Source organism: Notechis scutatus, chromosome 1, assembly GCF_049901735.1.
Source record: "Notechis scutatus isolate UNSWTSFEM ecotype Mainland chromosome 1, rNotScu1.2, whole genome shotgun sequence".
NCBI lineage: Eukaryota > Metazoa > Chordata > Lepidosauria > Squamata > Elapidae > Notechis > Notechis scutatus.
The window spans coordinates 268,922,042-268,937,158 of record NC_142009.1 but is presented as its reverse complement, the minus strand read 5'-3'; the positions used below and the strand labels follow the sequence as shown (position 1 = coordinate 268,937,158).

General features: G+C 35.9%; 2 protein-coding genes across 12 annotated transcripts in view; one reads left to right on the top strand and one right to left on the bottom strand.

Annotated features, from left to right (window-relative positions):
• ARHGAP1 (Rho GTPase activating protein 1) overlaps positions 1-3,607 on the top strand; it is a 30,974-nt gene extending 27,367 nt beyond the window's left edge. For both annotated transcript variants that reach the window (XM_026671238.2, XM_087951326.1), the window contains one exon: positions 308-3,607. In XM_026671238.2, the coding sequence (XP_026527023.1) occupies positions 308-487 (180 nt within the window). In that variant the 3' untranslated portion in view covers positions 488-3,607. The remainder of the gene's footprint in view (positions 1-307) is intronic.
• Positions 3,608-5,847: 2,240 nt separating this feature from the next.
• The window catches only part of ATG13 (autophagy related 13), a 30,142-nt gene continuing 20,872 nt past the window's right edge, over positions 5,848-15,117 (bottom strand). For all 10 annotated transcript variants that reach the window (XM_087951320.1, XM_026671246.2, XM_087951324.1 and 7 more), the window contains 4 exons: positions 14,873-14,950; positions 14,587-14,703; positions 11,471-11,599; positions 5,848-9,896 (listed from right to left, as the gene is read on the bottom strand). In XM_087951320.1, the coding sequence (XP_087807446.1) occupies positions 9,819-9,896; positions 11,471-11,599; positions 14,587-14,703; positions 14,873-14,950 (402 nt within the window). In that variant the 3' untranslated portion in view covers positions 5,848-9,818. The remainder of the gene's footprint in view (positions 9,897-11,470; positions 11,600-14,586; positions 14,704-14,872; positions 14,951-15,117) is intronic.

Below are 15,117 nucleotides of genomic sequence, written 5' to 3'. Positions count from 1 at the left end.
TAGTTTTTTGTTACATTATTCCATAAAAGTTTGAAACCAACAGAGTAAAAGAAATTAGCGGATGACTGATTCTATAAACGGGGAAGAAAAAAAGATTTGTAATTAAAGGCTTGTAGTCTATTAAACAGCAGGTATTCTAAACTCTAAATATCACTATTTTATATGCAAGACAACTTGGGTCTTTATATGTAACCTGAGAGTTGAATAAATGGTAAGGAGCTAAGAACCATTGAATCAAATTCCCATTTTCTTTCAAATAGTAAGAATAAATTTTCTTTCTCTTTTTCTCCTGTTACTTCACATGTAGGTCTCTGCCAACAGTGATATTAACAAGATGACCAATGCCAATCTGGCAGTAGTTTTTGGCCCAAATCTGTTGTGGGCTAAAGATGCAGCTATAACCCTCAAAGCCATCAATCCTATCAACACCTTTACCAAGTTCCTCTTGGACAACCAGATGCAGCTTTTCCAGAACACAGAGGCTTGAGCCATAAGCTGTTTGTGCTAGCACTCTCTGTGTCCACTGTGATCATTCCTTTCTCCTCCTCCTCCTTTTCTTTTCTTTTCTTTTCTACCTTGCTTTGGAGATGTGGCCATTCTGAGGAAGTTCCAGGTGGTGTGTAGTGTGAAAGATGGATACAGTTTGCTTGTTTGTATATATGGAGGGTTTTGCAGAAGGGGGCTTATCAGATGAGGGGGGGGAAGCAGAACTTACAAATCAAGTTCTACCTTGGCTATTCTGTCTTGAGTACTGGTTCTAGGATTCAGGTTGTTCTTAAATGTTTTATCTCCTTTCCTTTCCTGAAGATGTCCTATCAGATAAGTCTCCTTAACTGTCAATGGAACGGCGTTCTCTTAGTACTGGAGGAGTGGATTAGAGTAGAATTTATCTCAATCGATTCTCTGCTTCAAATTGATTCTTCACAGGTGCCCAAGTCAGGCAATCCTCTTTTAACACTGATGAGTAGCACTGACTTGCTGAGTACACTTTATATCTTTGACAGACACATGGACTTAGTCCCTGGCAAAATTGAACCATAATACAACTGGCTTAAGTGCCTGGAAACCTATCTATAGATTTCATGCAGCTCTGACCCTTGATCTATTATCAGATGTTCCTGTTATGTAAAGATAGGTGCTCTTGGATGCAACAGAGATCACTTTTCTGTCTTTTCAATGTTCTGTAGACTTTGCCAGCAATTTATTTCAAATTGGCCTTGGCAGCAAGCCTTTCCTTTTTCATTGGCAGATAATGAATGCAGGTATATGTATGTGTATTGATATGCATTCAACCAGGCCAGCTTCTCTCTGCCAAAGTCCAGATCAAATGTTGACCATACCTGTGACTGAAACACAGGAAATGTGCTATTAGGTGGTTCTGGATGCAGCACTTTAGCCTTTGGAATTAGATTTATTTTCAAGCAAAAGCTTCATAATAGGGCCAAACCTTATCCTAATGTGCTGGGATCTACTGTGCCAAAACTATTAAAGAATGAATTTGTTTCTACCATCTTTTCCTTATGGGTCTCAAATGTAGTTTTTTGACTTAGTCAAAATGACCCTGATGCACCTTTGGGTTCCTTGGCACTTGAGAGATATGATGCATAGCTTTCTCTTTTTCTAGGAAGTGAGACAGCCCTGCAGTAGGTTTATCTGTGTTTTTTTTGACTGTTTCATGAAATTAGTTTTGTAAGAGCTAGTCTTAATTTATATAACAATAGTGTCCTACAATGTCTTTAGCGGTCATAGTTTGAAAATAAAATCTTAACATTTCCATTATGTTCTGCTGACACCTCTGTTGGCAGCTGGATATGACCACATAGCCGTAAGTTGACCCTACAAGGTGGAGGGCCAAAAATCATACAATTGTAAAGAGTAGCCATGTTTTTTACCCCATAGTTCAGTGCAATTATGTAATAAAATTATTTGTTATGCTTATAATTAACAAATGATCAATGAGAACTAAAAAGTGCATCTGGGTTATCGATGCCCGTAGTTGAACCATGACTGGTGTAAGAGCTCGAGTAGTAATTGAAAAAATTCCCAAACTGATAGTGATAACCAGGGATGGCAGATTAAGGTGGTTGAAGCTATTAAGAGGGGCTGATGTGCTAAGATTGTTCATTCTCCTTTATTAAGGCATGTATGATTAATATGTTGTACGTAGTGGTTAGTCTAAAGAAACATGGGTTCCTTTCAGGTAGAAATGGAAAGTTATGAAGATTATCAATAGGTTTTTTTTCCTTAATGTCTTTTATATAATACTATTTAGCATGACTAAACGAGGAGTGGCCTTGCGTAGAAACTCTATCAATATTAGCTTCATTGTTTTATATTTCAGGCCATGAATAGCTTGTAGGCTATTTTTTATAGCATGCCATTGTGAATTGAGACTAGATTGGGTCTGATTCTAAGCTGTAGAAGTATTGCTTTGTTTCTTAAAAATGCCCAGGTGGAAAAGAAACTGATTGTACAGAAACTGAAATTTAGAATAGGAAGGTCCCAGTGCTGCAAGTTCAGTCCCTTTACTCAAACTATAATTTCTATACCGAATTAGTTTCAGAATTACGTTAACACAAGTTGAAGAGAAAATAGTTTCTTGGGGGTTCAGTATTGTCATACCTGGGCAATGACACATTTATCAACTACGTATATTTCAAACTCCTGAATGTGACTTTGCATTGCCAGGTTATAAAATATATCTTGTTAAGCTTAGCATATTATTAAAGCAAACTTGCAAAACTGTAGAAGTGAGCCGGTGTAAATAACCTTTAATTTTCTCATTTTGCTGAGAGCTACCAGAAAATCTAAAGCGGATGATTGCTTTGTTTCTTTTTCTTTTCTCATTTTGCCTTATTGAAACCATAGCTAGCTATAAACCTGTGATTGGGCTAGACTGTTTAAAAGAATGAAAGATGTGATTTGAACTAATATTTCATTCCCAAGTTTTGATTTCCAAAATGCCTGCTGCCTGAATCCGGGTATTCAAGCAGTCAGAGTAATTAGAGGACCAGCATCCATGTAGCTGTTTATGTCTTCCCACCTCCTTTTCTAATAGAACTGGATAGTTTGTTGTGGCTATGCTTCCTCTCTCTTTTGTCCCTTCGGTGATACATCGACTTATTCCTCTTCATTGTTGCTTGGCTTTCATGTTAGATATTGACCTCGGAATCTGTTGATGGAGCACTGTCTCCACTTTATTCCTTTTTTGCCTGTTATTAAACTCACTGATTCTTTAGCATCCTTGGAAAAACATTATGTGCCCACTTTGCTAATAGCTACTCCTCTGCTTGCACTGACACAATTTTTGGGTATTACTGCTGATGTTGAGTCCAATCTGGATGTCTTATGTGCGCTGCCTCAGCCAAATATTACATGGCCAAATGAGCCCTTATTGCACACTCTCCAGTGAGGTCTTCATGTGGTAATTTTTGTTGTTGTTCCCTATATATTTTACTTCTTTTGATTGTTTATTGGGAGCAAGGCTGGGGGTTGTTACTGTGACTTTTATTTACATATCCTTGTTTATTTCTTTCCAATGGTACCAATCTTGTATTCACAGTTTGCACTTTTTGTACTTCAATAAACACTCAAAACCAATAATAAATTTTGATGTGCTTCTCAATTTGTTATTATAAGACTAGTTATTAAGAGATGCTTTTTAATAATAGGCACCCCCAATTTACTCCTATATTGTCAAGCATTGACTGGTTAAGTCAATACTTGAAAATATAGAAGCTGTTTTTCTTTTATTCTTAAATCCATTGTGTTGGTTGGATCCAGCACAATGTCCCTATTAAGTATAAATCAATGCTTGTTAGATATCATGCAGTCCATTTTATCTAGTTACTCCAACTCTACTATGGCTGTTTTAATTAATTAGTTGCTTTCAGATCTGGAGTAATGTTACTACAAATGTATGTATCTTCACTATAACTGAAGAGGAATTAATTTGAAATTAGGATCTTATTGATGGCTAACCTATCTAGAACAGGCTCTTGCTACTTTTACCTTTTCTAGGTAATGATCTCACTAACTCTTGAAAAGAAAGCTACAAAGCATCCAACTTGTGAAGATAAAGTTTGATCCTATGTGAAGTACATATGTTCCTTTGAGGGGAGGGCATATTTGCTAGCCAGGAGTGTGGACTATTATAAAAACTAGAACAATGTCAACGATGAGAACCATAAACTTCTTCTGCCCTAGCTTTTATCTAAATTTACAGCTAAATGTATCAAATATGAATATAATCATATTGCTCTTTGGAATGAAAATGAAAATATTTATGGTGATTGGAAAATGAAAGGAATGATATATTAAAAGTAAACAGGAAAAAGGAATATTTTTTTAAAAAAGTGTTAATTTTGGCTTTCACTCTAAGAAAACAACAGGTTGTGTTATAATTGACTAATAACATGATGTGTCTCATTGAAATTAGTAAGGTAACGGGAGGAATCACACTACTTATTTTAGTGTGATATATTAATATATTCTACCCATTAATGAACCCTTCTGTTGATATTAATTTTATATGGAATTCAAGATAACACTTCAAAAATTCAAAAGTAGGGGGCTGAATTCTGATTCTAGTACTATAATAGCTTTTAAAGGGTTAAATGTTTTTTATCAAATAAAAAAATAGAAACTTCTTGTAAAATTTTCATGAACTATCAAATAGAAGCTTTTTAAAAACCGGAACATTCTTTTAGGATTTGGATATAGTCCTTCATAGCAGAGAAATGCATCAGGCAAATGTTTATAATATGAGTCACTTTATTTTTTCTAAGTATTTGCTCTCACAACCATTTCAATTTTTTTTTTAATTTCCAGAGAATTATTTAACTTTCCATACCAAATGATGAGAACATGGTCCATTATAAATATGGTTACCATGTTTTCTCTTTGGGGGATTGGGAGATTTCAAAGGGTAGAAATTGCTATCCAAATTAACATTTGGTTCCCATGTGACATATTGAGATCATACCAGGATTTTTGTTTATGGAAATTACAGCTGCAAAAGCATTTTTCTTCCTTATAACTGAATATGAACTTAAACTGATATTAAGTCTTCTCTGGAAATACAAAGGCAAAGGTGTCCAACCCATCATCCATAGATTGCATGCAACTGCAATGTACTATATGGAGGGTCAAGGGATGATTTAACTCTCTTTATTTACCCATGAGAACTAAACACCAACTTTGCAGAAGCAAAATACATTCATTTTGCCCCTCAACATCTCCCCATTTGAGCTGGGTAGCATGGGATGGAGAGGAAGATGTCACATGGGGGGAAATGAAAGGTGCTTTTTTTTCATTACCCAAAGTCACTTATCAGAAAGTCTTTTTTACCCAAGGTAGGTTAAACACTTTTAGTCCAATAAATGTCGGACCTAATCACCTGTTGTGATTAGGTAAAGGATTTGTATGTTGTTATCCAGAGAAAGACCACTTTTACCCAATTTTGAGTAGTTTACCAGGTTTGCGAAGCACTGGCTTAAGGCATCCATTTAATCCTAAAGCAAAGTTTGGCCTTGCCTACAAATGTTGTTACTAGCTTATAGTATCCAACACACACCCATTTAAGGTTTTAGCATTTGCATGACTACACCCTGGTACGTAACTGCTTCTTAATGTGTTTGTGATAGCTCTTGAGATAGATACATGCATTCTGTAAACTATATATGGAAGCTAATTTCTGAGCTTTAATATGTCATCAATTTATTGTACAAATGCTGTACATGCAGCGATTTCATTTACCCAGCCTTACCATAATGTTTCTGTACATAATATTGTATTTTCCTTGGAATTTAAATTGCACATATTTCTAGTATGGAAAAAATGAGACACTTTTATAGCATATATATTTATTAATGTAGTTATATAAATGATTAAAAAAATAAATCACATCAAAAGATTCTTGCCAACCTGAAATGAAACTCTGATAGCATAATTAAATCAGCCTATCTCCATTTCTGTGGAAGTATAAAAGTTCTTATTGATGTAATTATTGACAAAGCTAGGCCTCTATTGCAGGTTTATTAGTTATATTTACAGTATGTATGTACTTACAAGTACATACACTGCTTCCTATCACTCTAGAAGGCTTCCGAGTACGTTTCCTGTTCTAAAGGACACTTCTAGTCTTTCATGAAGATAACAGCAAATGTCTATAGATTGCTTTTGAAATATTTGAATTATTTTTTCTTGAGTATTAATACTCCAGAATCAGCAGTATAATTCATCAAATTTCTACTATTTCATTCAGCTGCAAGGGTGTGGCAAGGTGGATGTCACCTTACCAAATTACTTGTGTTTCATAGCTGATCTATGTGTGTGTGTCTGCTTCTCATACAATCATGTGCATTCATACTTGAAAGTCTTACTGAATCTGGAGAGGCATATTTCTGAAAAAAATGTTGGGAAAGGTGATATGAAAATGGCAATTCTAAAAAGAGTAGCCGAAGAGTTAGATGTTTGGCGGCTTTAACAGGAGGATAGCTGTTTGTTTTGCTTTGCCAAAATCTGAAGTTTTGGTAGAAAAGACAGTGGAACAGATGAATTTAAAGTAGCATAAAAGTTTTATTGGAAATTGTATGAATATGTGTAGTGGAATATTTTGAATAGTGTTTCCAAATAAATGCAGGGGAAGAACCTTCTTCCTTCAATTGGTGCCCTTGAATGTTGCCTGTTATGTATAAATTCTGATTCATAGCCCTGTAATGCAAGTACATAGACAGAAATGTATCCTTTGAAGATCTATAACTGGATCCCTGACGAGGATTTATGTGGGATAGTAAATTGATGTTTGATGTTTCGGCAGAACCAATGTGATTTGCTTCAAAGAATAAATAAAGAACCCAGACTCAGACAACAGCATCTGATCATATTATATAAGCATACTTTTTGCTGTTTCCCACCCCTGCAAGGACCCCAATTCTGTGAAGTTTTCAAAGGGTTATTCTGTTGGTAGAATATCAGAATCATGCCAATGAATACAATCCAGTACATATTTCAGTGTACGAAAAACACTGAACAGGAAATGAATATCAACATGAGTAACTTGTAATTCTATTCAAAGATATTGAAATTATATTATCTATATAGTTTTGAACTATGAGAATAAATATACAAGTAGTTCTCAAAATATGACCACAGTTGGGACAAAAAATTTGGTCACTAAGCAATACTTTGTTAACAGATTCATCAAGTGACTGGACCCAACTTTATGTCACTTTTAAGCACGGTGTTAAGCAAATTACACAGTAATTTGATGAATCTGCAAGACACTGCAGCCATTGTAAAAGTGAGCCTGTTGTTAAACAACCAAATTGTGATCATGTGACTGCAGTAGCAGTGGTGCGATGGTCACAATTTACAGGATTGGCCTTAATGTCACTTTTTCATAGCTCTGAAATGTCAATAATGAATGTAAGTTGAGGACTACCTATATTTGACTAAATTCCTTTAATCGCCACAGCATTTTACTGTGAAAATGAAGGGGAACCAAAATAAGCATTGTGACTTGAGTGTCAAGGTAAATGTGCAAAAAAATTCTCAGTTTTGGCTGAGAGGTGACTTAGGAACATTAGAAACAGTAGAAACACAGCAATTTCCTTATCAGATATCATCATTTATAAGAATAGGTTCTCCTGTAGTCAATGCTGGAAAAGCCAATCTTCTTTAGACAAATAGATCTACATCATCTGATATCTCATGAATAATAATAAGGAATGCTTTTTTTCTTATATTCATATAATATTTTGATTAAAAAGCTAAAAGGCTCAGGAAACGAAGCCTTATTTTATGCAGATATGACTATGGGTTAGAGCCTCTTTCTGGCAATCAATTTTAAAGTAGTTTGGATGTTTCTATCATTCTGAGCCCCAAAACAAGTGCGCACACTCTACTTAAGGAGCAATTTAGGTATGAACTTAGATGTGTATTCTTCAGTGGACCAATAATGATTAACAATATCAGAAGTACTTTGAAAATAAATTTAAAAAGGTACTTTTCAGTCAATTTAAATAAATTTCTTAGTTTGAGCCATTAAGATAAACTACATGCTAGAAGACAAAAGATTTAATTTTCTGCTCATTTCTGCAAAGCAGTAGGGAACAGAAAATTCCAGAGCCTATCTGAAATAATAATCTCTACCCCATCTTAGACCACAAGCAAGCAAAACCTATAAGAGCAGAGCACTATAGGAAGTCAACATTCCATTATTTTAACTCTAAATATCCTTCATATGTAAAGGCAATGACCATACAAAAGCATCTAAGATGAAAGACAGAAGGAATGAGAGGATAGGATCTTCTTTCTTCAGTACAGTATATGGCAGTTCAATTCTAAACAGGTTTACTCAAATATATCTTCCTAAAGTTGACGCTTACTCCCATTAAAATATGCATAGAGGTGAATTCTCAGCCTGTTTTTTGACAATGGAAAGAAAGAACTTGTGCCCAGAGCCTAACTTATCCCTAAACTCATATGGATGTCTTTTTCCTTCCTTCCCCCATAGTTGGTGTGGAGCATGGAGCAAAAAGAACATATAGAAATGCCAGTCAATTGCATTACTTAATGCCTAACTCGTTAGAAAAACAACTTTAAACAAAATGTTGCACCATAAAACAAGTACCGTAAATCTCATAAAATGTACTTCTATACCAAGTTACTTTCTAATTCATCGCAGATTACATAAATTTATTTTACAAATATGACAGAGCTCAGCTTTTTAGAACTCTGCAAATTCACTATACCAGAGCACATATCTTAATTGTGACATTTCTAATTGTGACCCCCAAGAGGGCAGAATGAAATCAAGTCAATCTCTGGGAAGGATAAATTTCCCAGCACAACATGTCTGCTTTTGGGGAAAAAAAAAAAGGAAGATGCCCTCATTCATTTTAAGGTTGTTCACAGCACTTTTGCAGTGACAAAGAACAGCAGCTTATGGCTACATAACAATGTGAAAACATAACATACAACTTTTCTTTAAATATAGTTTCCTTTAGAATAATAAATATTTCTTATTTCTCTTAACATAGAGCAGCAGCATCTGTAAAAACTTTGGACTAAAGATCCCTAATTAAGTAATCCTAAAGAATTAGGATCACTAACATATTTACAATTAGCAATTGTAAGAAGACACCATGAACTCTGAACCTTCTTCAAAAGCAACAAGACTTTTTTGTCTAGCCTTATTAGCCTGGCATTATTTTTTTACTCTTGTTGGTGGAAAAATATATGAAAAGCACTTTTTTCCTGCTCTTATGGATTAATTCTCAACTGTGCAGCGGGGGGGAAAACTTCATTCCTTATATCGGCATGCAGCTATGCAACACTTTATTTCCATTATTTAGAGCATTAGAAGTGAATATTATCCCCTGTTGTAAGTATGTGAAACACACTCACTGAAAATAGACTAATTCTGCAGTGTTCAGAATTCAGTGAGCATGGATTATTCTGTTTGTTTTGATCCTTTCAAGTGATGGTTCTATTGAATCAAGTGAAAAAAGATAACAGTTGAGGGAAGCAGAAACAACAGAAAATCATTACAGATGAGAGAATGAAAGCAAAAGTGATCATTTTGTTCTTCATTATACTGCTTCAGATGCCAACTGTAACAAGAAGGAAAATGAATTAATTCACCACAAGGTCAGTTCAAAGTGATTCACATTTGTTCCTGCATCGGACAAAGCCCAGAAAGCAAATGAAAGTGTTGGTGCAACATAACAGGACCCGGAAGGTGCAAAATGTATAGGCCTCCTTTTCCAGAGTGTCAAAAAGGACGTCCAAGGCTGTTCTAACTTGGTTCAATTTCACTGTAAGGTTTCTACAAAAGCATCGAATTCTTTGACGTTCCTCTCGTGAACAGCCAATTTCTCGGGCAGTGAGTCCTGTGGAGAGAGGAAATGTGTTAAGTGACTAAACTGAAATCTGTGGGGAAAAGATGCAGTGCTCAGCAGGAAAGAATGCATGCCCATTCAGAAAGGCCTTTCGTTAACCTGAAAACTTGCACATTTCCTTCAGATGATTGTGAAATGGAAGGTAGAAAGAAATCGGAATTTTCTGCTGCAATATATTTAAATAAGCAAAGATGAGAAAATTTGGCCCAATGGGACTTGAATCTCAGGTATTACATTACACATTTGCCAAGAATAAAATACTTAGTTCACAGAAAACCAGTGACTCTCCGTGGAACCCATCAATATACGTAATAGTATGGTTTTTTTCTAAACTGGAAGAATACATTGCACAACAGAATATAAAAAGCAGCTCCCAAAACCTAGGAAAAACAGATCTACCCACCTAAGCAAAGCACACAACAGCAAAGCATTCACATAGTACTTCAATCTACTCACCCCTATATAGATCTTGGAAGATATTACTAAAATTATAGCTTGCTTTCCCACAAATAAGCTTTTAAGTGAAATGTTAAGAGTGCAGCTTTCCATATCTGTACTTCTAAAGAGGCTTTTCAAACCCATATAGGGCCCGATAATACAAAGAGAAAATACCAAACAGCAATTAATTGAAAATCAAAAACACTTCTGTACAAGTCAACACAAGACCATGACAGTTAATCTATTATGGATTTTCTGCAGCTGTATTTTCTCGAATTTGTTTTACAGATTTCCTCCAAGACTCAAGGTTAACTAGCTCCCTCCCAAACAATACTGTACAAAAAGTCAGACACTGGAATAGCAAGGAGAGGTGAAGTTAAAACTATGCTATTTCTCACCAAATACATTTCATAATATCAATTATTTTCCAGCATTTAACAAAAGTCAGAGCATTGGGAAAAACTTTCCACAATCAGACAGACAAAAATCCTTGAAACAAAGGAACTAACATGCAAGAAAGCAAAAAAGGACCACACCTTATTTATTTATTGACCAAATAAAGGGCACTGATGTTCTGAATTAGGCTTCAGAATGAAATTCAAACCATCAATGCCCTTTACAGTTTGTTGGAAAACATACTTAAACTTGTATAAAATTTCAAACCTCTGAGAGAAAGAAAATCTTGCATCTATAAAGGTCCCCATGAGCTTGGGATTATACATGTTCCAGGCAGATTTCCAAGCAGTTCTTGCCTTATTTATCTGTCCAGTTTTTAGACATATTTCAACATCTTAAAACTGAGGATATTTCAGAAATTCCAGCAATAATTTTAAGGAAAGTCAAAACTATTACAAAATCAATTACTCTTAGCCGAACTATCTCATAGTCATTGTGATAAAAAGGGGAGGGAAGGAGCACTACGTATGCCACCTTGATCTCAGAAGCGAAAGGCAGTATATAAATTAAATTCATACATATAAATACATGCTTGTAAAAACTAACATTTGGACTTCGAAATTCCTGGTTCACAGCTCTGTCTATTTGTCTAACTTACTAATACGCTCTCCAAATTGGAAGTGAAAAGAACTATAGAAATAAATACCCCTTGCAGAATTCTTATGACTTACCAGGTCTTCTGCCATGGATTGAGCTCCAATATCAATGGAGAGGCTGCTGAGTTGAGGAGGATTCTGAAATTCACGATAGAAAGTCCCTAGGTCCATGGGGATAATGTCATCTTTAGAAAATGCTGGCTTCTAGAATTCAAGGGAAAGATTTAAGTCCACTAAGCAACAAAATATAAACTAGATATCATTCTGAACTCTGGCCTGTTGAAAAGAAAATAAGTAAAAAATTGTTTAACATGCTGTATGTCAATGTTTCATTTCATGGCACCACTATGTATTAGATTATTAGATTCCATGGAACAAAGAGAAAGAGGAGACATCATAAAAACTGTAAATATAAGGGGCTAGATTGGGAGCAACAAGATCAGGCTGATCCCTAGCAAGATGGAGTTGCTGTTCATCCAGAAATAACTTAATCTCTTAAAAATAACAGTTCCAGTTTTAGCTCTGAATCAGGTCACCCTCCTGGGTTTTTGCATCCTGATTAAAGAACAGACAGAGTGGCAAGGAGAACTTTGGCCAGCTACAGCTGGTATGTCTGTTATGACTTTATCTGGACCAGGAAGCACAGGCAACAGTTAAATGCCTTTATCACAGGGGTGGGATTCAATTTTTTAAACAACTGGTTCTGTGGGCGTGGCTTGGTGGTCATGTGACTGGGTGGGCGTGGCCAACTCATCATCACTCACGTCAAGGAGCACTTCTCCTCACCTGGCCTCTCATGACACTGGAGATGCTGCAACAGTCGTAAGTGTGAAAAACGGTCATAAGTCACTTTTTTCAGTGCCATTGTAACTTTGAATGGTGACTAAATGAACTGTTGCAAGTCAAGGATTACCTGTTCAAAAATACAAAAAGTTTCTTTGCTTGCAAAAAGCTGCCCTAAATGCCATTCATTAGATTAAAAATACCTGCAAGCCAGAGTTACAAATCAGGCAGGGTGCCAGAGCACCTTGAGGAATTAAAATAGTTAAAATGCAATTATAACTATCAGCAGCCAACTCTTGCTCATAAAGTGAAACCCTTCAGCAGAGAGGTCATTTAAGCTCTCCAGAAAGAGCACACCCAGGAAAAGCAATCCTTAAATCCATTTGCACCACTTAAAGATACCAGCTGGTCTCACTCATCTCACAAGATATCCTAAGGAAATCATCCAGATTTAAGGAAAGGTCACATGCCCCCCAGAAAGGCAGTAACAAAAGCAGTGCCAAGCTTGCATCCTGCCTCTTGGAAGTACACCCCAAAAGGACAGTACCAGATACCACTAAAGCAGTGAAGGAAGACCCCCCTCCCCAGATAGAAAAATAAACCATGAGGCAGGAAAAATTCAAACACAATACAAATAATTAAATCACAATAGTAGCTGTTGCTTGTTAAACCAATTACCAGAACAAATAGACAGAAACTAGCCAGATTTCTCAACCCAGTTTCTTTTCAGGAACAGATTTTTTTTTCCTTCCAAACAAAGCTGAGTAGGGAAAATTATCCCATCAATAAACACAGGATTAAACTTCACTAAAAACCAGTTTTAGACCAAAACTCAGAAAGTGTATGTAAAGTCATGTTTGAATGTCAATCTTTCTAGATAGCCAAGAAGAAGTATTTCCAGGAGAGTATTTCCTCCCAACAGCAGTGTAAAAAGCTTAAAACCCTTCCTTCCCCTTTAAGAAAATATCAAGAAGAAAAAAACCTCCTACGGAGACAATAAATCTAGGCGTACTGCCAAGAATGTAATAAGGGTGGAAAAAACCAAAAGGAGATGTCTTCTAACTACCGGTTCTCTGAACTGCTTAGAAAGTTAACAAGGGGTTCTATAGAACTGGTCAGAACCAGTACAATCCCACCCCTGCTTTATCATTGTATAATTAGACTAGTACAATCTATTCCTTGTCCAGCTCCTTTGAAGATGACGTGGAGATAGATAAAGAATACCATGGCAAAATATGCCAGAATAGAGTTAACATTTAATCGACACTTGCTGCAATGGTTGTCAGTGCAGTAGCTTCAACACACAATTTAAAGTATTGGTTATTACCTGTATAGCCCTACCTGGCTTGCTGTTGGGTTACCTTGGAGCCTGCCTTGTCCATAATGATTATTTTTTTCTTCCTATGAGGCCATCAGCAGAAGATCTGCTTTAGATCCTGCCACCATATGAAGTAACAGGTACACAGGTTCAGAGACAGGCCTCGTCAGATACATTATGGGATGGGTTGCCCCCAGGGATTTGATTAGTGCTTTCATTCTTGGCCTTTTGGAAATTTCTAAAATATATTCTTTGAACTGGCCTTCTAGCCATTTTTAATGGTTATTGAAGATGGAAGCTCGCCATCCATTGTGCTGAACTTTGTTTCTATTGAACTTGAGCTTGAAAAGCTTATGAACTGCCCAGTATCGCTTGACTGTGCTAGTATACATGTTTTGTTACATAAATAAAGAAATTTAATTCTCTGCTGCAATAAACCAGTAATTTTCTCTGCCTCTTTTCTTTCTTCTATGTACCATTTTGGGAAACACATAATTGTAGCCTATCATTGTCATATCTAATTCACTTCTATTTGCACAGCTCTATTCACTGTTTCATTGAGTCTTTTTAAAATGAAAATACAACTATTGTATTGCTATAGTTTTTGCTTCAAATAGTAATGTATCAACTATCATTAGATTTCTCTCCCATTCTTATATTTTCATATCTATTAATCTCTTATTAAAATATTTTCCCATATTATTTTTAACTTTCTGAAAGAACAAAATTTGATTATAAGATTAAAAAATATTTTGATTTTGTAACATGTGATGGTTGATTTCTGAATGGTCACATTTTTGTTACAAGTCATCACTGTAGATATTTTCTTTGCTCATAGCAAAATAAAATCTGGATAATGAAATAAACTTTTGGCATTAATTTTTGGTTTGCAAAAATTAGGACAGACAACTTTTACCTCGTTTGGTAATGAATCGTCTGCAAGTAAACCACCAACTTCAGAAAGCATTAAGGACCCCACAGATTCAACAAAAAGACTGGTGTTCCTTGGAAGAAAACTTCCCCCAAATACCAAAGCATGGAGTTTTAAATACTAGTTACTTGTGTAATGTAAAAGGTTGTATGGACTTACAAAATCTATCATAACAAAATCATCATGGATATTCCCACTGCTGCTGCCACTGGAGCCCACTGAGTGTAGGCTCCCTTGTAAGGGAGACTCTGTCTCTGGAGAATCAGGAGGATTTACCTGTTGAAGGAATTCAAAGGTCCAATTAACATAATCAAGTCCTGATGTGCAAAATGAGGCAGAGACAAGAAGTCATCTTTGCAGACAGAAATTATAGGCACGCCTGGCATTCAGGAGGCACAATACTGACAACAATCTTATAGGACTGAGAAAGGTAGGCTGTTCTTACCATGGGATCGTTATCTTCTAGTTCAAAGCTCTTGGGAGCAAACATTTGAAAAGGAATGTCCAAACTGGCCATTGTCACCTAGAGAGGTTCAAAAGAAAAGAATCTCAAATGTCTCCTGACAAATCCTACTGTTTCTGCCAGGATGCAATATACTGGTGCGAATTTTGATGCCTACAGCCCCCAAATTGGTCAGGACAAGTTTAGAAATTAGAGAAAGCCAAATATTGCCAAGTTGTGCAGACTAC